The 21,156-nt window shown below is 42.6% G+C and overlaps 1 protein-coding gene across 4 annotated transcripts in view; it reads right to left on the bottom strand.

Moving 5' to 3' along the window:
- Positions 1-21,156, bottom strand: part of cfap65 (cilia and flagella associated protein 65) — a 340,657-nt gene that overhangs the window by 123,198 nt on the left and 196,303 nt on the right. For all 4 annotated transcript variants that reach the window (XM_022246076.2, XM_022246058.2, XM_022246112.2 and 1 more), the window contains exons 19-20: positions 18,549-18,634; positions 4,310-4,376 (exon numbers count right to left, since the gene is read on the bottom strand). In XM_022246076.2, the coding sequence (XP_022101768.2) occupies positions 4,310-4,376; positions 18,549-18,634 (153 nt within the window). The remainder of the gene's footprint in view (positions 1-4,309; positions 4,377-18,548; positions 18,635-21,156) is intronic.

Genomic DNA, 21,156 nt, shown 5'->3' with positions numbered 1-21,156 from the left:
TGCGCACACTTGCCAGAAATGCATGCAGGCTGGCCATGGGGCCACCCGTTGCCGATCAGCGGGCCAAATGCATTGGACGACGAGTCCCAATGCAAACTTATCTCGTACGTCCTCTGCACGGAGCCCCCATGCTAATGATGCATCCACTACTAAAGCCGGCTCGTAGGTATTGTCGCGTCGTATGCCATTGAGTTCTAATCCTAAGCCCAGCAAACCAGGCCCATTCCTTTTGTTCTTCCAACACCAATTAATGTTTCTCTTTTACGTGTGTTGCTTGTTGACTATCCTATTCAGGAAGATGCCAGCCTTTTGTTGAAAGGTTTCTCAGAAGGGTTCACTTTGGGTTACACAGGGCCCCGTTTACCTTGAGATTCACAATGCTTATTTTTGGCGGCTGTTCGCCCAGAGGTGGTGCATAAGAAATTGGAAGCTGAAATAGTTCTTGGAAGGCTTGCTGGTCCTTTTGCTGAGCAACCTTTCCCAAATTTGCAGTGCTCCCTGATCAGTTTAATTCCCAAACGCGAACCAAATTCATTTTGCTTAATTCATCACCTCTCTTTCCCAGAGGGTCAGTCGATTAATACCTTCATTGATAAAGATTTATGTGCAGTAAATTATGCTTCATTTGATGATGATGATGTTGCTCTGGCTATGAGTGCGGGTACAGGGGCATGGTTAGCAAAAGCTGACATTAAATCCACATTTTGTTTACTTCCCATATCCCCTAGTGATTATGAACTGCTGGGTTTCACATTTCAAGGCAGGTTTTATTATGACAGATGTTTGCCAATGAGATGTAGCATATCTTGCTCGTTATTTGAGAAATTTAGCTCACTTCTTGAATATCAGGTCAAGCGATTTAGCCAGTGTCAATTCGAGACCCATTACTTGGATGATTTCTTGTTTATTGGATCTTCAGCTGCAGCTTGTGAACAGTTGTTGTCCTGCTTTTAATCTTTTTGTACAACATTGGGAGTGTCTTGGGCGAATGAAAAGACTTTTGGTCCGGCCTAGAAATTAACACGTTGACACAGACCATGTGTGTGCCAGCTGACAAAGTGCTAGCCACCTCTACACTCATTGAACAAGCATTGTCAGAGAAGAAAATTTCCTTGCAGAACATTCAATCACTAGTCGGGTCGTTAAATTTTTTGTGCAAGGCTATACTGCCCGGGCGGGCCTTTTTGCGACACATAATTGGGTTCGGTTCTGGTCTTTGTCAGCCGTACCACAGGGTTCGCATTTTCACAGGTGCTAGAGGTTGGATTTAGTTACTTTGCTTGACTTCCTGTCCAATTTTAATGGCATTTCAGTTTCAGCTTGTGAATGGGGATCTAACGATACCCTGTCCCTGTTCATAGATGCAGCGGCCAGCACTGGGTACGGGTATATTTCCAGGGGAAATGGGTTCAAAGCTGTTAGCTGACCAACTTGTTGTGCAAACACCCTTCAATAGCACTTTCGGAATTTGTGCCTCTGTATGTTGCTTTGATGTGTTGGGGCCCTTTACTGGCGGGACGAAAAGTCATTTTCAATACTGATAATATGGCAGTGGTACAGATCATCAATAAGAAATCTTCACGCTGTGCCCACATTATGTATCTAGTCATCAGGCCATTTATGGTGCAGTGCTTACATTTTAATGTGTCTGTTAAAGTGGCACATGTGCCAGGACGGTCTAACACAATTGCGGATGCTTTGTCACATTTTCAGATGGAGCGTTTCCGCCTTGCCGCCCCACACGCAGATCCAATTATGACTCCACCACCTCCTTTGCCTCAACTGTGGTAGCTGATTAATTGGAGTGCTTACTCGCTGCATCAATTTCAGATAACACACACAAAACATATGCTACTGGTTGGAGGGCTTTCAGTCACTTTAAGCAACAGACCATGTGCAACAGCCCACATGCCGGTTAAATTGGCAAAATCTGCCAATTCATAGCATGGCTCTCTCTACGGGGCTTATCTTCTTCCACAGTCGCCATGTATGTATCCAGTGTTGGCTATGTACACAAACTGCGTGGATTAACAGACCCTACTAAAGACTTTGTGGTATCCAAATTATTGGAAGGCACCCGCCGGCTTCACCCTGTCAAAGATTCTTGACTGCCCATTTCTCTGCCATTGCTAAGAGACATCATTAATTCACTTCTGGCTATATGGTTTACTCAGTTTGAATGAACTTTGTTTCATACAGGTTTTTCTGAGTGCCTTTTACAGCTTTATGCGGGTTAGTGAACTTGCAGTGGGCTCTCGCCAGCACCTTTGAGATTCAGTTTTGTGTTTTCACGATGTAACATTTGCCCAACCCACATCAGATGGTCAGTCCATATCCGTGACCATAAATTTTTTTCAATCTAAGAATAATCAGCGTGGCTCCCCCAAAGCATTCGTTTAATGGAGAGCACTGACTGCAGTCTGTGCCCTGTGTCAGCATTAGTGCATTTTTCTGCTGTTCGCCCACAGATTTTGGGTCCATACTTCTGTCCTTTTGATGGAAGCCCACTCACACAGTACCAGTTCAACACGGTATTGCAAAAGGCTCTTGCTTTTATAGGGCTCAATGGAGCCTACATTAAAAGCCATTCCTTCCGCTTTGGGGCAGCATCTTCTGCATCGCATTTTGGGGTGGCCAGTACTGATATTCAGTCCATGGGACGCTGGTGCTCTGAGGCATTCTTATCTTATGTACACCCCTTGCTGCTTTGTAGTATTGCATAGCGACGAGAGTCCGCCACGATTCAATCAGTCTACTGTTCCATAGACAATGGTCAAGCCTAGCCCTGATCGTGTATACTCTATTTCTTCCAATTTTACTCTAGATCCCATTTGCATCGTCGGCGACTCCATCATTCGTAGGGCAGAGGATTGTCTTGATATCCAGGTAAATATCTTTTGGCATGGAAAAGGCGGGGCGGGTGTGGCAGATCTGTATGATATGAGGGCAGAGCTGGCTTAAGTGTTTCTGCCCCTGGCAATGTTAATTATACATTTGGGTTCTAATGACCTAGTGAGACTAGATAAATATGCCTTGCGGCAAAGGGTTTCGGTCATGCTTTGGGACTGTGCCACCTGGTGTCCCACTATGACGATTTATGTGGTCAGATATTCTACCACAAGTTTTCTATTTTGGTGCGTTCTCATAGCCTGCAATGGAACGCAAGTGCCGCACAATTTATAGATGGGCACGGTCTCAATGTACCAAAATACCACATGCCCTCTGCCTTCATCACCCACAGTTTCATTGGTTGGATTTTGCATTGTTTCGGTATGATGGAGTGCATTTATCCCTAAGGGGTAACCATATCTTCACTTCCACTTTGAAGCAGTTTATTTTGTCCCATATTGTTCCCTGATTAGGAGGTCCATTCTTGATTGGGCCTGGCTGTCTGCCTCCTGGTGGGCACATGTTGCGCGGGTGGCAATTTTTGGGATACAGACAGCCATAGTTATGGGGTTAATAATAATCCAGTTAAATCTATTGGTTTTTCTATTTTGTTATGTTATTATAAAACTTGCCATAGCGATCTAAAGTATCAAGAGGCTATGTTTTCCCGACTGAATGTATCATCAGTGGGAAGATAATATTTTGGTCTTCAAGTTCAATGTTATTGGTAGTCAATTATTGTCATATATTTTATAACTTAATGTTTATATGTGTATCATTTCTGTCTGGTACATCAAGTATGCCGCTGTGGCTTTAGGCACATGGTTGCCTACTAGTCAGGCCTGGTGTTGCCCAATTAATGTCTTGTAGCTCAAGGACCAAGACGAATTCCTTAAAATTGTCTTTGGGCAAATGAAAGTAGGATTGGGCTCTAGGAGGGTTTGGTTGCCAATGTTTGGATTTGGTGAAAGTCTTAAAACATCTTGACGCATGAACGGTCTAGTGTGAGTTCCAGTACAATTGGGTTGGAAGCTTTAAGCAGGGCTGCATGACATTTGAATGAGGTGTCTTCTTCAGGTGAAGAGGATGATGGTGACTGCTGAAGACAGCAGCAGAGGAGAGAGTCCATCCCCTGGAAACTCTTCTGAGCCATGGCAGGTGAGGATGTCAATCAGCCCTGGTGATCTTCGGTACTTCTTCGGTGGAGAACACCTCAGTAGTTCTTAGCAAACAGCAGTGAAGATCGGGTATTGCCTTGCGCTTCACACCCCGACCTCAGAGTGTATCGCAGCTGCAAATTACAGTGGAAATTGGGTATTGCCCAATTTCCAAATATTGCCCAATTACCAAAATTCAAGCACAAAAATGAGGTGCTACTGGAGTATTGGCATCTCCCTGGATTGCTCTAATGATTACTCACCTTGATTTCTCCCATTGAGCCTTCTCCTACTACTCGCAGCTTAAACTGCTTTCTTCGCTTCATGTCTCTGTGCAATAAAAACCGTGACTTCTGATTAGTTCTTACCACATGAACAAGTAATTTTAATACAGTATTATCTATACGCACAATTGTATGATGTCATCCAACTCAATTAATGGAATAACAGTGACACAGTGTTTGTATTATTTCCCTTGTTGTAGAACATTTAACACAAACAAAAATTTCAGTGTTATATCTTGACTTCGATGTAAGCTTAATGCACTGAAGGCATTAAGTTAAAAAAAAAAATCATGTTTGTTTCCTGCTTTAAATTATTTCTCCTGCATTCAATGGAAACTAAAAACTAAAACAAGAAAAATGCAAATTTCAAATTTGTTTCTCAAACAAATTTGCGATCCGGAGATAGGATGCATGTAATACAATTTCTTTATATTGCTTCCAAGGGGTGACTGGAATAGAAATTCCGAGATACCTGGAATGGGTGGGCATAGATGTCAGAAAAATTTACATTTTATTTTGTGTATGCCTTGGTGTGGTATCTATGTAATGTCAACATGGACAGGAGGGCCTAATGCAGCATTGTCGGCATGCTGTGATACATCACTACATATTAAGTTTGGCAGCAGTCCTAAGTTCATGCATGTGCTTCTGCTATGCACTGTGCAGCAAAACAGGCACACAAGACACAGCATGTATGCTGCCTATCCAGAAGCAACAGACCACTGTTGGCAGTTTTTCTTTTTAATATTGGTGGGTTAACGGCATTAACAAGAAAAGCTTAACGTCTTGGCCAATGTCAATACTTATTCTATCATTTGAAGCACATGCTCTAAAGGTGGTGTCTACCATATTCAACCTACCCATACTACCATATCAGTGCATATTTTCCCTGGCCAACACTCCATTCACTAAAATCTCAATCAATTGTAGTGCATCCTCTATCCCATGATGCGCAGTGACGTGGCCGCCATGTTCTTTCTCTTTTTCTTAGGACCATTACAAATGGACGCATTTGTCTTTACTTCAAATGTTGAGAGTCTTTTGTTCGTGCTATTCGTGCTCTGTGGGACTTCTTGATCAATTGCTACACCTGTAATAAACTATATCTCTTATCTATCTACTTTTTGGTAAGATCTCTCCTTGTTACAAGTCATATTTTTCCATCGTGTGCTATCTTTACTGTCATTTGTGTGCATAAGTCTCATTTCTCTATTGTCTCACGTCACGTGACCACTGTTTCTACAGTGAAACGTTAATGAACCTTGGATATCTACCCCCTTTGAGTTGCACTCACAGCATGGGTAGGGGGCCCCACTGTTTTGGAGCTGTCCATGTCATCACACGAGCTAGGGAATCAATATTCCCTCTCCAAATGGTTGGGAGAGGGGTATCACTGAGCAATACCCTCTTTTTACATCTGCTTCCATCGTAGTATTGCAGATGCCCATGGCGTTGGGCAGCTGACGGTTGTTCAGCCTAACACTTCCCCAGCTTGCCAAGTACATGTGGGCGGGGTCCCTGCCAACAGTCAAGAGGCAAGATTGGGTGACCCCATAATCTACATGCTCCAGTCTGGGTGGTGGGTCCTGGTTGTTTAGTGTTTTCCCCCAGATACCTTCCATTCCACTGGCAGTGCTCTGGCCACAAACCACTTCCAAGCCGGTCATTTCCAAGTTCCGATTCAAACAGTGGTCTTGGCAGTAAGTGTAATTGCGCTGAGATTCCTTTCATCTCACTGGCAGCACCCGGGGCCTAACTACTCTCTGAGCCAAGCCCTTACACATTGATGCCACAGTTTAGCAGAGCGTGTGGTGTCGCTACTTGATACCGGGAACAAGAGGAAACAACAGCCACCGTAAGACTAGCAGGCCATCCAGTGAACTTTATATGCCGTGACAGCCTATGAGTCAGGGCAAATACACGGCATTCCATCCGGCAAGCTCTACACACCTAAACTGCCCGTGAGTCTGGGTGAATATGTGCATTCCATTGGACAAACTCACCACACTGTTACCGCCTACGAGTCCAGGCGAACACACAGCACAACGCCAGGCAAGCCCACTGCACTGTGGCTACCAACAAGCTCGGGTGTATCCATGGCATTCCACAGGGCAAGCTCACCTCGCACAACACTGCTCACTTACAATAGCAGACTGCTATCCAAGTATAACCACAAAGCTGATGATGGCCACCTGCACTGCTCCCGCCAAAGACTCTGCACCAGGCATGGTATCATTAACTGGGACCCTTGCTGCCACATCCCCCGCATCCACTGGGCCAGCCTCTGCTGTAAATCTACCACTCCATCCAGTCTGCGGAGTCCCTTGGACTACTCCACAGCTAAGGACACTACGTAAGTCAATATAATTTTCCTGACAGGGAGTGCTCAGGGAAAGTCCCAACTCAACGGCTGTTTAATGTATGATGGAAGTATTTTAAGGCAAAAGAATGAAATAATGAAAGCATTTGTAACCGTGGAAAAACTAAAACATAACATAATCCAGATGTTTACACAACAAATCACGTTCTGAAATGTCAGTTACAATTGTATTAAAACAAACTTCACAAAACAGGGATTGAATTTACGCCTGGATTGTGTGTGCTGTTGAGGAAAACTGGTGGTCTCGTTGTTGGTGGGATATGCTCGCTAACAGTTTTCTGATGTCTTATTTAAGGCCATCTAATGGCAGCGCTAACAAGATGTTTTGCATGCTCAGCAAGCATGTAACTTTGCCAACGATCAAGGATCAGTGACTTTTGTTTCCCCACAGCAATGAGAAATATATTACTGCTATTGTTTCCCCATCTTTTCTGTTAAAAAATGTACACAAGCAATTCCTTTTATTATCAATTGCTGGCTGTGCAGTAAGTAGCCGGGTTGAGATTTTGTTTTCTGCGCAGGGTAGTCACGATGTATATTCGTTTTTTCCACATTCACCAACACAGTATGCTGCCACACATGTTCTTCCAGGTCTAGGGTGACCATATGCAATAAAACTCACACTGCTCCCAAGCTCTTGATTGAAAATGAAGCCAGGCAGAGCTCCACATGGAGAGAACATAATATAAAATTTAGAGTCCTCCCTATCTTGTCAAAGTCAGATGTCAAAAGTTTTTACAAACAACCAGGCTACTGCAAAAGAGTAGAACACTGCCATGGTGGCCTTCTCGAGTCTTTTGGCCATATCTGTGGTCCTGTTTCATGCCCCGGATAACTGATGCTGTCATTGTGGAGGTAATTCCTTGGTATTAGGTCACAAAAAGTCTCTTCTTGGATCTCAAAAATTTAATTCTCCAGTATGTGTCACATGCTTAAATTTTGCTTATAAATTTATTCTAACACTCAATAAACTTTTTGTTCACACTTTACAGATCATATTGGATAGAATTTCCCATCTTCATCTCCAAGGAGAAGATTTTCTGCAATGTTATGTCAGTCACATGTGGAAGAACAATCATCAGTTACTTATATATATGCAGAGAATTCTTATAACTGGCTACTTTAAGCAATCACTGTGACTGCCTATATACAATAAACTTGCCTGTTTCATTTCCAAGTAGTAACAAATTCGAACTTGGATGACTCTAATCACCATTGCAGTGGCTCCACTGGTTATACAGTACAGTAAACACAGTCCCCAACCCAGGCCGGTAGATTCTTCCCAAGTCCAAAACTAATTCTTGGTATAAGGCAACAGCTCCACAAATCAACCGATTAACACCAAGCCAGGTAAAAACTACTATAGACAAATATTGTCACACAGGGGCATAGGATGGTTTGACCGAAGGGGGGCTGCAATTTTCAAGAAAGCGGAACTCCAACTTCCAGCATTTAAACAAGGCAAGTGCGCATTTGAAAAGCAGTATTGTAGGTCTTGAGACCTGGTCTCAGTCTTGAGACCTTTTTTTGTGGTCTCGGTCTTGGTCTCGCCCTGTCAAAGTCTTGGGAGGGCCGGTCTCGGTCTCGAAAGCACCGGTCTTGGTCGTGGATGCCATTGTCTCAGGTCTCCCCCTTGAGACCAGTCGAGACCATAACACAATGCGCATCTAGCTACCACGCATGCACGCGGTTGCAAAAGGCAAAGTTACCTCCGCTCGAGTCAAATCTTCAACCACTGATATAAATACAACACAGTAATGTTCAGATTTTTTGCAATAAACAATGAAAATGGTGCTGGAATGAAGACTAGTCAATGCAGCATGATGCAACCTTGTCCTAAGTTATTACTTTATTTCCAATCCAGAGTAGTCATGCTGCTTGACACCATGGAGATGTGGTTGTGAATAGTGGAATTCACACACTAGACTGGTTCCCGTTCCCTATGTAGTCTCCTGCTGAACGTAGAGCCAGGATGGGAACCTGTCTCTGTGTGTGTGCAAGCTATGAATTGTGTGCACGTGTGAAAGTGCTTTCATTCTGTCTTGTATGTGGTACGTGTTGTTTTCGTAGTTTCGTCATGGTGCATCTTTTTTGGATATTTGTTTTTCAGTATTTTGCTTAAAAAAAAACAGTCTAAGGATATCTGTTTTAATGTTCACATCATATCATTTGGGACAGACCAGGGTAAAAGTAGAGCACTATCACTGATAAAAGAACTGAGACATTCTTTAACAAATATTTGACCTATTTGTGTGTGTGTGTTTATGCTAATGTTTCCATTTCATTTCTTTTGTACTTAATTGTACTGCCATATGTTTGTCTCTATTTACCTTTTGGTAAAAACTAAAACATTGGTTTATGGTTGGTCTCAGTCTTGGTCTCGGATGTTGTGGTCTCTGTCTCAGTCTCGACCTGCAAAAGTCTCGGTCTCAAAGTCCTGGTCTTGAAGGAGTAGGTCTCGGTCTTGGTCTCATATACCTTGGTCTTGGTCTCGGACATCAAGGTCTCGGATACAACACTGGTGAAAAGCAGATTGCTACCCTACCCTCCCCTCACAATAAATTCTTCACCGAGTTACTCTCAGTCACAAGTATCCTCTCTCCCCTGTAGGCCGTTCCATTCTTTGGGCCATTTATTGTGTGTGCCATATGGTCATTGTAGCATCACCGAAAAAACAAACAAACGATTGTGCCGAAAGTTTTTACCAATTACCAAGACGTTATTTCCTGGGATTTTTTTTTAGCCGTTCAAAATTGAGGCATAGGTTGCATTCAACCTGCCTAAAAGCTTGCATCATGTTACGGAAATTTATTTTCTGTGTGGCCATGGTTGTTTTTGTCCATTTTTGTCTTTGTTGAACATGTGAAAGAACGTGAACAGTAATCAAAAAGAAACCCAAGACATATACACGTAAACGTGTCTGGTCTTGTCTACCGGTACTTGAATGCTACTATTGAACATGATGTCAAGCTGAGCTGACCGTGTCCTGTAGCGAGAGAGTTCTGTTAGCTGAAACTACTCCATGGTCATTGAACTGAAGGAAGTGCATGCATAAACCTATAATTGTACAAAGTTGAATTGAAGTGATTGAAATATTGTAGAAGTGATAGAGCTGGAATTTTAAATTAAGCAGTAAGCTCTGAGCAACATTGAATTTGTGATTCTTGAATGCAAATGGAATAAATGTTTAGAAGTTCTGATTAACTCAGTATTTGAAATCAAAGTGTTATATATCTTGTGAATTTTGATATTGAATGAATCCGATTGAACTGAAACCTAGAATCACTGGATTTTGAATATTCAAGTGCTGTAGATTTGGATTGGAATTGTGGTTGATACTGCTACAAAAAACATGACTTTTGAATTAAGCTTGTGTTGAAATTGCTGAAAAAGTACAGAAGTGGCTGCAGAGCATTAAAAGAATTTGAGTTCCGTATCTTAGTTTGGTGAATATAATTATTTACTAAATAATGTCCTTGTTTATGTCGTCAATTCTTTCCGTCTGAAGTTCTTAAGTTAATAAACCGGGGTCATCACAAAAGGAACTTGTAGTGGTGACACTCTCAATGCAGGGAAATGTTTCTCCACACACCCCCTAAAATAAGACCTTTGACCCTAGTTCAAATGGTCTTCATAGCCTAATATCAGGGAGTGCGACGCACTTCGAGCATAAAAGGGTCTCGAAAAAAAACCGATAGTGACTCACAGCAGGTGGAAAACAACCATGTCTAGGAGCAGGGATCAATTTCATAGAGCTGCTTATTAGGTACCAGAAAAGTCATGCTTAATATAGGAAAACAATTTGCAAACCTTTTATTATTATTATCATTTATTTGACCTCAACAACCAAACAAGAAAAACAAGAGCAAACAACAAACAGGCAAAACAAAAAAATACAAGAAATGTGTCCATGTACAAATGCAGCTGCTTCGGCCCTGGTTTTATTGATCTAAAACCTGAAAACCAGTGACAAAATTCTTGACCAAGTACTTACAATATTTAATATTGCACAAGTGGACATAAACAAAAAGCACAGTGGAATACGGAAACTCCATGTCATCTTGATAAATGGAACATGGTTTGCAAAGTTTCAACCCTATGGGACATGGACTTCGTGAGATATATAGCTTTAAAGAGTGCCCTTTTAACCCTTGATGTTGGCACTTTTTTTCTGAAAGCCGACTCAGAGAATTACAGCCTCGCTTGACTACAAAGGCCACCTGCCAAACCGCAAATTCTCAGTTCGTGGCCCTGCATGCTTTGCACGCCTTGATTTACACAGAGAAAAGGCTCATTGTTTGGTGGCATGTGGCTCTACTCACACTTCCACATTCCCGTTGCCTCTTATCAAAGCGGGGACTATTGTGAAGCTGGTGATTATGATGCAAAATCGGCCTTTTCATTTCTTGGCAACACAAAAAGGCCAATTACCATATATAAAAGAGCCAGGGTATGCCTTCTTTCACCGTGTTTGCTCGAGCGTGGGCCGAGAGTAATAGGTGCAAAGTGGGCTGAGGGATCTCAATTTACAGCGGTTCTTACCGCTTCCCGGCGAGAAGGGATTAATGTCACGTGACTCGTCAATCGATGACTTCATACTCACATCAGGGCAATCTAGGTCTCAAACTCTGCCCTTTCAAGTTATAAGCGAACTGTAATGCCAATCGGACATGTAATTTGCGAGATATAGTGTTTTAAAAAGTGTCCCTTTAAAATCACGTGACTTTTCACATGATCACGTCATCATCGTATCAGGTAAATCTGGGTCTCAAACCCCTTCCCTCTCAAGCTATATACAAAATTTCAAGAAAATTGGACATGTAATTTGCGAGATGTAGTGCTTTTAAAGCTCTTCTCAGGTGGCTTGGCAGACTGAGAAGAGGAGGAATGGCTGCAGTTTGTCTAGTTGCTGGGCTGACGAAAGGGCCAAGACCTACTAGAGTCCCCACGACATGGCGGTCCGAAGGGTTGAGCCCAGAGGTCATCTACATGGGACTGGCGGGGAGGACCTGCTGGAGGAGGTTCACAAAAACTAAGCTTGTAGGTCCTGTCGATCTGTATGGCTTCAGCCTCATCATTTCCATGAACTGCCTTGCAAAAAGGTCTTTGCCATAGAAGGGGGGACCAGAAGTCTCGCCTTGACTCCCTCGTAGGGACGTTGGATCTGTGTGTGGAAGTTGCTAGGACGGAGATCCATATGAACTGCTTAAAGATGAAATTGATATTCTCATTGAACACTCGGAGTGCAACAGCTGCTAAGTCTGGGGTCACAGGCTTAGGTCACAGTCTTCTTTGCAGGCACAGGCCAGGTACTCGGAGAGGAGTGCCATAAAGGCAGTGAAGCGGAAAGGTGAGTGGTTCAATAGGAGCTCCAGAAAGAGCAGAATCGATGCCTCGAATCTGCGGGGTGGTGCTTGAAGCAGAGGCCTCAGCTGTGGAAGGGTTGGAATCCAGGCCTAGAGTCTGAATCCTATCTATCTGGGTGAAGTTGGTTGCAGTGGTATTGTCTTCATCTTTGGAAGATGTATCACATTACGCTTGAGGCTGGTCAGTGGAATGAGAAATGCCATATGTGGCAGAGCAGAATGCGAGCCATAGTCAAGACTGGAACTCGGGAGGTCGAAGGGATGAGGCCATCATGAAAAGATTGGATCATCGGATCAGATCTGGGTTCCACAGGTAAAGGATCCAGACCTGGAGCAGTCGCTCGGGGCAGTGGGATCCACTCAAGGCAGCTGGCTATTAAGGACAGTGTCTCCGAGAGTGAGCAGACCGCTGATATGATGTAGGCTGAAGAAATGTCCTGCCAAGAGGAGGAGGGAGACTTCTAATGCTTGGACCCCACATAAGAAGACAAGGAGTGCTTGCATTTCTTGCGCCCTGGTGAACTGGTTGTAGACCCACCAGCGAGGCTTGGAGAGCAGGGGCGTCGGAAGCTTGTCCGGGCTGCGATTCAGCTGAAAGAGACTGGAGAACCACAGGGGTGGAATTAGTCTTCCCGGAAAGCTCCAGAAGGCAGCAGGAAGACGAGGGTGATGTATGGCATTTGGAGGCTTTGATGGTGTAGGAGGCCGGTGGGTTCCGCTGCCTGGATGTGAGTGGTGCTGTGCCCGCATGGCCTGGTGTAGTTTTTCTACAGGGGAGTAGTAAGTATTTGACAGTTCCAGACCAGCCCCCTTTTCCACTCTGCTTCTTACGTTCCACCGCCTCCACAGACCCCCGCCAGGGTTTCCCACTTTACTCGCCTTGACCTTTGACCCCGGCATGACGGTGACGGTAAATGCACGAGTCAAAAGACATACAGAGGTCAAGAGGCAGTGGGCGATTTTGTCAGGTCCATAACTGAAGAGGCCTGTAAAATTAACGAAACATTTGAAAATCCTAAGCCACTAAAATGGTCATGCGAGTTACAAAATATTTACAAAAATTGCAATCGCTGTTGGATTTGTGGAAAGCTTATCGGCAAGAGAGAAGAATCGCATTGCCTGTGTCCAATTCCCAATGAATCAAAGACTAAAGGCGATCGAGCGGCTTACAGATCAGTGAACAAATCTGGCTTTTATGAACAGCTCTGTATGACGTATACAAAGCCTATCAACAAATTTAGAAAGGTCAGAGATCACTGTCACGTGACGAGTAAGTATAGAGGTCCTGCGCACGCCAGAGTCTTCCCAAATCAAACGCCCATTCCGGTAATTTTACACAATTTGGAAAAATACGACACGCATCTAATCATGCAGGGCGCTTGCGAGTTTAACGGGAAGGAACCTAAATTGATTGCTAAAAATACAGAGAACTACATTTCGTTTTCATCTGACCAACTTAGGTTCCTAGACTCCTTTCATTCCATGGCTACATGACTCTATCAACTGGTTAAGAATTGTTCACCAATGATTTTAACTTACTTTGGGAAAGATTCCCGGAAAACACAGATTTATTATTGGAAAAAGGCATTTACCCTTACAAATATATCAACTCCTTAGACCGATTCCAAGAGACGAGCCTACCACGAAGAGACGTCTTTGATAGTTCTCTGAAGCAGTCCGCCCTGACCGAGACAGAACATGCCCATCCACAAACAGTATGGCACACGTTTAACTGTAAAAACCTAGGCGACTACCACAACCCATATGTGGAAACAGACGTTCTGTCACTAGCGGGTGTATTTGAGAACTTCCGCAAAGTCTGTAAACAGAACTACGGCCTTGACCCGGCCAAGGGCCTGTTGTGGGATGCTCTGTTAAAGCACTCTGGCATAAAATTAGAACTTTGACAGACACAGACCAGTACTTATTCTTTGAAACTTGCACGACAAACACAACAACTTCCCGCTGGCACCTGAAAACTTAGTAGTGCCCAATGAATGGTTCTCAGACTACCAACAAAAACTGATCAACAACGGTGAGCAAGTACCTTGGTAGATAAACCCATGGCCACTTTAGGCACTAAACATAAATACGTGGTTCACTATCGTATGTTGCAGAAGTACCTGAAACTCGGCCTTCAATTAAAAGAGGTTCACTGCGTCATGTCGTTTAAACAGGCACCTTGGATGAAGAGTTACATCGATGAAACTAATGAGTTGCGCAAATTAGCCAAGTTTGATTTTGATAATTCAGTCTTCGGCACGACGATGGAAAATGTAAGATCCCGAATCAATGGTCATTTATTAAGGGACGTGCAGGATGCTACCAAATACAAAAAAATAAAACCTTTAAACTGAACTATAAGTCGACTACACCATTTAAAGAATGTGATCTCTCGTTTGTCGAAATGTTTCACGTAAAAACCAAGTTAAATATGCCCATTTACTGCAGAGTGAGCGTCCTCGACTTGTCTAAAACTTTAATGTACAACTTTTACTACAACAAATTAAAAACTAATTTCGGCGATAAAGTAAATTTACTTTACATGGATACGGATTCTCTGTTAGTTCAGATCCAAACTGATGATTTAAACAGCTACTTGAGTAACAAGAGCAGATTATTCGACTTTAATAATTTACCAGTCCGACCATAAACTTTACGACTCCAAAAAAAAAGTAATCAGTAAAATGAAAGACGAATTCGGGGGTAAGGTCATTTCAGAGGTCGTCTGCATTATAGGCCTAAATGTATTCGATCTTAACGGAAGATTAAAATGTAAAGAAAGCAAAAGGCGTCACTAAGGTTGTCACCGAGAAACACTTACCACACGCCATGTATAAAAGCTGCCTATTTGAAAGGGTGCAACATGTTAATAAACAGCATTTACTTAGATCGGATAAACATCAAGTATACACCATCACGCAAGATAAGCTGCGTCTTTCACCGCCAGACACTAAACGTTATATATTACCAAATAGTATTACGATTGTTGGTGTGCTCCATCATAAGAAAATCACACTCCCCGACCTTCAGTCCCTGCTAGGTCATCTCAATTTTGTTTGTAAGACAGTAAGACCTGGTAGGCCCTTTTGCATTGTTTGCATTGTTTGGGGGATCTTCAAACCTCATCACAAAATTTGCATTACTTCAGGTGCATGAGCAGACTTGCTGGCGTGGCAGCAGTTTTGGGCACATTTTAGTGGAATGATAATTTTTCCGGATTCGGTATGGAACAGTAATGAGCAATTGCACACATACACTGATCCTCTGCTGAAATTGGTTTTGGGGCTTACTTTGATGGGCATTGGTGTCGAAGGAAGTGGCCTGAGCATGTGAAAAGTCAGTCCCTTTCTATTGCCTGATTTGAGTTGTTCTCTATTGTACTAGTGGTCCAGAAGTGGGCTGTTCAGTTGCATAATAAATGTGTGATATTTTAGTGTGACAATCAGGCTATAGTTAGTGTCATCAATAGACAAATGTCTAAATGTCACTTGATGAGTTTGCTGCGATGCCTTGTGGTGACATGTCTCACATGTAATATCCGGTTTCGATCTAAGCATGTTACAGACTTGGATAATGGCATTGCAGATGCTCTTTCATGTTTTCAGATGACCAGACTTTCTCATCTCACACCCGCTGCAGACCACGATATGACCCCATTGCCCGCCAACCTGTGGAGTGTCTTCAGTTAGAGGTCCAGAGTCTTTAGCAGGACGTGGTCGCCCCCCACACGAACTTATCTTATCAAGAGGGCTTGGCATCTTTTTCGTTGGTTTAGTAAAAGCCACAATTTCGATGTTGAACACCCCCCTTCCTGCTTCAGATAGTTCAATTTATTGCATTTTTGTCGGTATCTGGGTATGCCCCCACAACGATTACCTCTTACGTCTCGGGGGGTTTCCTCCAATTTGCAGTTAATGAGTTATCCTGATTTTACTATGAATTTCCTGGTCAAACGTTTACTGGAGGGATGTCGTAGGCGTAGTAGTCGTCGCGGGTGACGGCGCCCTATCACTTATGACCTTTTATGTCGTACAGTCCCAGCCTTGCAGTCCGTTTGCTTGAGTAATTTTGAGGCTCGGCTTTTCCGAGTGGCTTTCTTACTTGCGTTTTTGGTTCCTTTGCATTGGGTAATTTACTGCCCAATTCCATCAATCTTCTGGTTTGTTGTGTCAGTCTGATGTTAAAGACTCCCCTTTAAGGGTCAAACTTGTCCTACTTCACTCAAAAACAGATCAATATGGTAATGGTTATGTAATCTCCATCCCAGCAGCGCAGAGCCGTTATGCCCTGTTCAGGTGACATTGTCTTATCTTGTCTGTTCAACATCCCCCATGGCCTGTTTTTCTCTCATTTCGATGGGATTCCTGTCACACTTTTCCAGTTTGTCATGGTACTCCATCGTACCCTTGAGTTCAAAGGGCTTTACGATGCCAGATTTACCTCTCATTCTTTTTGCATAGGTGCAGCCATGTCTGTGACCATGGCAGGCATGTCCAAGGATGATGTTGAAGCTTTGGGTGTTGGGAGTCTAAGGCTTGCTGTCATTACAGTCGGATTCCCCCAGCTATTTTCCATTGAACGCTCCAGTTTGTCTTAGTTTAAGTAACTTTGCTTGTGTGTTCTTCTGCTTTTCTTTTTCATTTTTCTTGTGAGAATTGCCCACTGGCAAGCCGACTGTGTGGGTCATTGGAGATGGCTTTGTGTGCTGGTGTGCCCGGGTGGCGGGTCATCGCCCTGGGGAGAGTGCCTTAATGATGGGATGGTGAGGACTCTGTATGTTCCAGTTCCCTGTTGGAAGTGTGGTCAGCGTGGTGCCAATGACCCGGGGCTTGTACACAAGCACCTACTGAGTATTTTAGCATGGCAGTGCATCAATTTGACCAGGGAACTAACACTATCATTTTTTATTTGGAGTTGCTGTTCCGCCCGCCCAACTTACCCCCATGCCCTGAAGCAGAGTTCCCTTGAGGGTATGCGACATTCGCCAACATGTGCGTTCATTCATTATTTTGAAATGTTTGCGGGGGTGATATTGATCAACTTGTCATCTGTTGCATTATATCATCCAGACGAATTTCACTTGACTGATGATAGTTGCTCGGTTTTCGTTTTTTAAGGAGCCAGAAAGGGAATTTCCCTCCTTTTTGCCTTAATGGTTTTAAGGGGGTTTTCAGCCTTCTTAGAATTGGCAAAGTCACCGACTTTGGTGGGAGTTGGCATGCGAATTTCATTCAGGGACCGCAAAATTGACCTCAGTTTTTAAGTCACTATATTATTTATTTAAGACGCTTCAGGGAATGTGCCGAAAGGAAATGCCTGACCCCTTCCTTTGTCAGGGGAAGCACTAGATTATTAATGGCCAAATTAAGAAAATGCTATTTTGTACTCACCAATTTCTGTCAATTGACATAATAGTTGTGAGTGGCTTTTGAAACTGCATATTAGAGATAAAGATATTGTATCCTGGAGTAGATCCTTGTTAATTTGTTAATGAGAATTGGTTAATTTTGCATTCTGTCATTTGTAATTGCTGTTTGAATTTGCATATCGAAGGCCTTGCACTGCGCACATACATTCCAAAATGATTTACTGCTCCATCTGCTTTTGGCGGAAACACATGCTGATAATTGCTTGTTTTACACATTTTGCTGCTATTTTTATACATTCTGTTGATATTAGTTGCTGTTCCGAATCACCAGCTTTGGGTGGGAACAATTCCTGACAATCGATGCTTGCCATAGTACCGGTACTTTTGCTGATATTAATTGCTGTTTTGCGTCACCAGCTTCGGGTGGGAACAATCCCTGACAATTGCTGCTTGCCATAGTACCGGGACTTTTGCTGATATTAATTGCTGTTTTGCGTCACCAGCTTCGGGTGGGAACAATCCCTGACAATTGCTGCTTGCCATAGTACCGGGACTTTTGCTGATATTAATTGCTGTTTTGCGTCACCAACTTCGAGTGGGAACAATCCCTGACAATTGCTGATTGCCATAGTACCGGTACTTTTGCTGATATTAATTGCTGTTTTGCGTCACCAGCTTCGGGTGGGAACAATCCCTGACAATTGCTGATTGCCATAGTACCGGTACTTTTGCTGATATTAATTGCTGTTTTGCGTCACCAGCTTAAGGTGGGAACAACCTGAACTGTGTCAAGTTCAATAAACAGCTGTTCAGGTCAAGCAACAAAGTTAGAATGCAAGTGTCCACCTGTCCCTAAGTTCAGTTCTCTGGTCAAGTTCATGCGGAGATAAGCCACATTTAAAAGAATGAGGAATGGTATCTAAATTTTCTGGCACCACCCCTCTTAACAGATTAAACTTAACACCATAGATTCAGGGATAATTATCAACAATGGCTTCATTGTGAATAAGGTCTACTCTAATGCCTGAAGTTTTGGAGCCAACACGTGATGCGACAAGTACAGAGGAATCTTGTCTAAGCAATGGAATCTATCACACTCACCCCTTATGTCTGATGTCTTCCACATAAGCATACGGTTTCAAAACATACTTCCTTTCTTCTTTTGGCGTAAAGGTCCAAACATGAGCCTATAAGGAAAGAAGGGTTCATTTCATTTTCAGAACAATCATGTGGCATTTTATGACAAATTTCTCCCTTGATAACTTGAAATGTCTCAAATTTACTCAATTTGGAATTTTGCATTTGGGTACATTCAGCAGAGATAAGGCCATATCGGCTACTTATCTTCACTTGATGTAAAATACAAGGAGGAAACAAAACAGAATCACATGTACTGCTCTAACCACAAGTACATATTGAACAATAAAAAAAAATGGGCTTAGCAAAAGAATTTCATATAAAAATGTCCCAATTTTACTCTAGTGGTATTTTTAGGCATGGGATTATAAATACTCTGACTGTTCTCATGCGTGCTAACACCAGGAATGCCTTCTTTTGTTTAAGCAACCTCCAGTTGGTACGCGTCTGAACGGCACTCCCGTTCTTTCACATTCCTTTACAACAAAAGGCTAGTCATGGTCTGTGCAAACGGGAAGATCTCGTGGCACTGAAAGTATGCAAAGAAATATGTGTGAAGTCCCCCCACAGGAGTAGTATTACTGACACCGTGGTGGGTAGGAAACAAATCCCTGGCAAACAGCCAACAGCACTGAAAATTAAACATTAGGCTACATCTTGGCGATTCAGCCAGGGGGCACTCTTCTGCTCAACCAGCCAAAGAAACCAAGCTGCCTTTCCTGACCTAATTTTGATCTTGATTGAATGCATAACACAAAGACCCATGGGCACTACATTCCACAGAAAAATGCTTTGCCTCTGATAAATATATTGTGCACACTGTATAAAGTTTGGAGGTGGGTTTCCTGTTATCGTGTGTAGAAACATCTATTGGGTCTTTAGCAGTTTCAACATTTTTCCTCTGCCTCAGAATTTATATGTGAGCATCGAAGAGGAAATCACGGAATGTAACAGTCAGGGATGGTGCTATAATACAATACACTGGTCAAGTACTTTGACAGGAAAAGTGAATGTCAAAAAATATTTATGTAAGACCTGTTTCCATGAGAATAGTCTACAGGCTATTAATTATGGTTCAGACCCAAGGGAGAAATTAACTTTTATTCCCTCCCTAATAGGGAGGGAATAAAATCAGGACGTGTATTTCAAAAAATTCTCTGAGGAGCTTTCATCTAATCAAAGATTAACAGCCAACTGATCGTCATGTATTAAAAATGTAAATTTTCCTGAAGTAATGGGGCTGGCTACCTTTTTTTAGTAGTTGCATCTGTTGATTGACAAAACCTGCCTTGGCATTTCTTTATCCAAACCTGAACCACATGTGGCTTTTATGTATTCCCACCCACTGTTAAATATGTTTTTTAAATGTTTTATTCCAAGCACCCAACTCATCAGAAATATTCATGCTTCCCATCTCAGCATTTCTTTTCCATCCAAACCTGGACCATGTGTGTGTTTTTTTTCCCTGCACCACTGCATTTTTATTCCAAGTACCCAACCCGCCAAAAAACATTTAATTCTTCCTATCTCAGCATTTTTTTCTATCCAAATCTGGATAACATGTGGTTTTTATTTTTCTCAAGCCCACCACCAAATAATTTGTTATTCCCAGCATCCAACCCATAAAAAATATTAATCCTTTCCATCTCAGCATTTCAGCGTGCAAACAGACAATATCTTAATTATATAAAACAGGTTTTGCCCTTGCCCAACGTATATTAATAAGCACTGTATGCTCAGTGCTTGTCTGAGAGCTTGCGGAAAAAAAAAAACTCATAAGCTTACTCGGGTGGGACTCAAACCCACAACCTCCTGCTTACTAGTGCAGATGTCTTAACCACTCGACCACCGAGCTTGCCGAGGTCGGCTGGCCGGTCCGAGTCAAATGAAGCAGCAGGTACCGCGAACTATTTTCAAGATGTATTTTTTGCGTTGGGGAGATGTTAATTATATATAACAGGTTTTGCCCTTACCCAACGTATATTAATAAGCACTGTATGCTTAGTGCTTGTCCGAGAGCTTTAAAAAAAAAAAAAAAATCATAAGCTTACTCAGGTGGGAGCAGGAGGTCGTGGGTTCGAGTCCCACCCGAGTAAGCTTATGATTTTTTTTTTTCTTGAAGACAATATCTTTTTAATCTTGTCTCTTAGCTATTTTTCTTCCCTTAGCATCTGTGTTAAAGGTAGTGTACACTTCTGGTAAAATACCCCATGTGGACTACCGTATAATCTTGAAATATCTTACTCGAAGTACTTAACAGCTTCAATCAGTCTGTAAAATATTCCTGCCCAAAATGCTGTAGTTTTCAAGAAAACAGAAATTTTGTTCTCTGTTACAATGGCTACAGACAATGACTACATGTGCTGTTTGACAAGCACAATGGTTTATCCACTATGAACACAGGGTGAGGGTTCCCCTTGATTTCTCTGTTTTCTCAGAATGATGCAATCTACATTCAGCATGTTCAAAATTTGCATCTTAGCATTAACAGAAAAAAAGCCCTTTTTAGCTTGTTATAGTTGAGCTTTGAAGACAAATGACAATGCATTTGACACAAAATGCTTCCATATTT

This window comes from Acanthaster planci, linkage group LG03 (assembly GCF_054643075.1).
Source record: "Acanthaster planci isolate LZ-2023a linkage group LG03, COTS_SCS, whole genome shotgun sequence".
Taxonomy (NCBI): Eukaryota; Metazoa; Echinodermata; class Asteroidea; order Valvatida; family Acanthasteridae; genus Acanthaster; species Acanthaster planci.
This window is presented reverse-complemented; position numbering and strand designations above follow the sequence as displayed.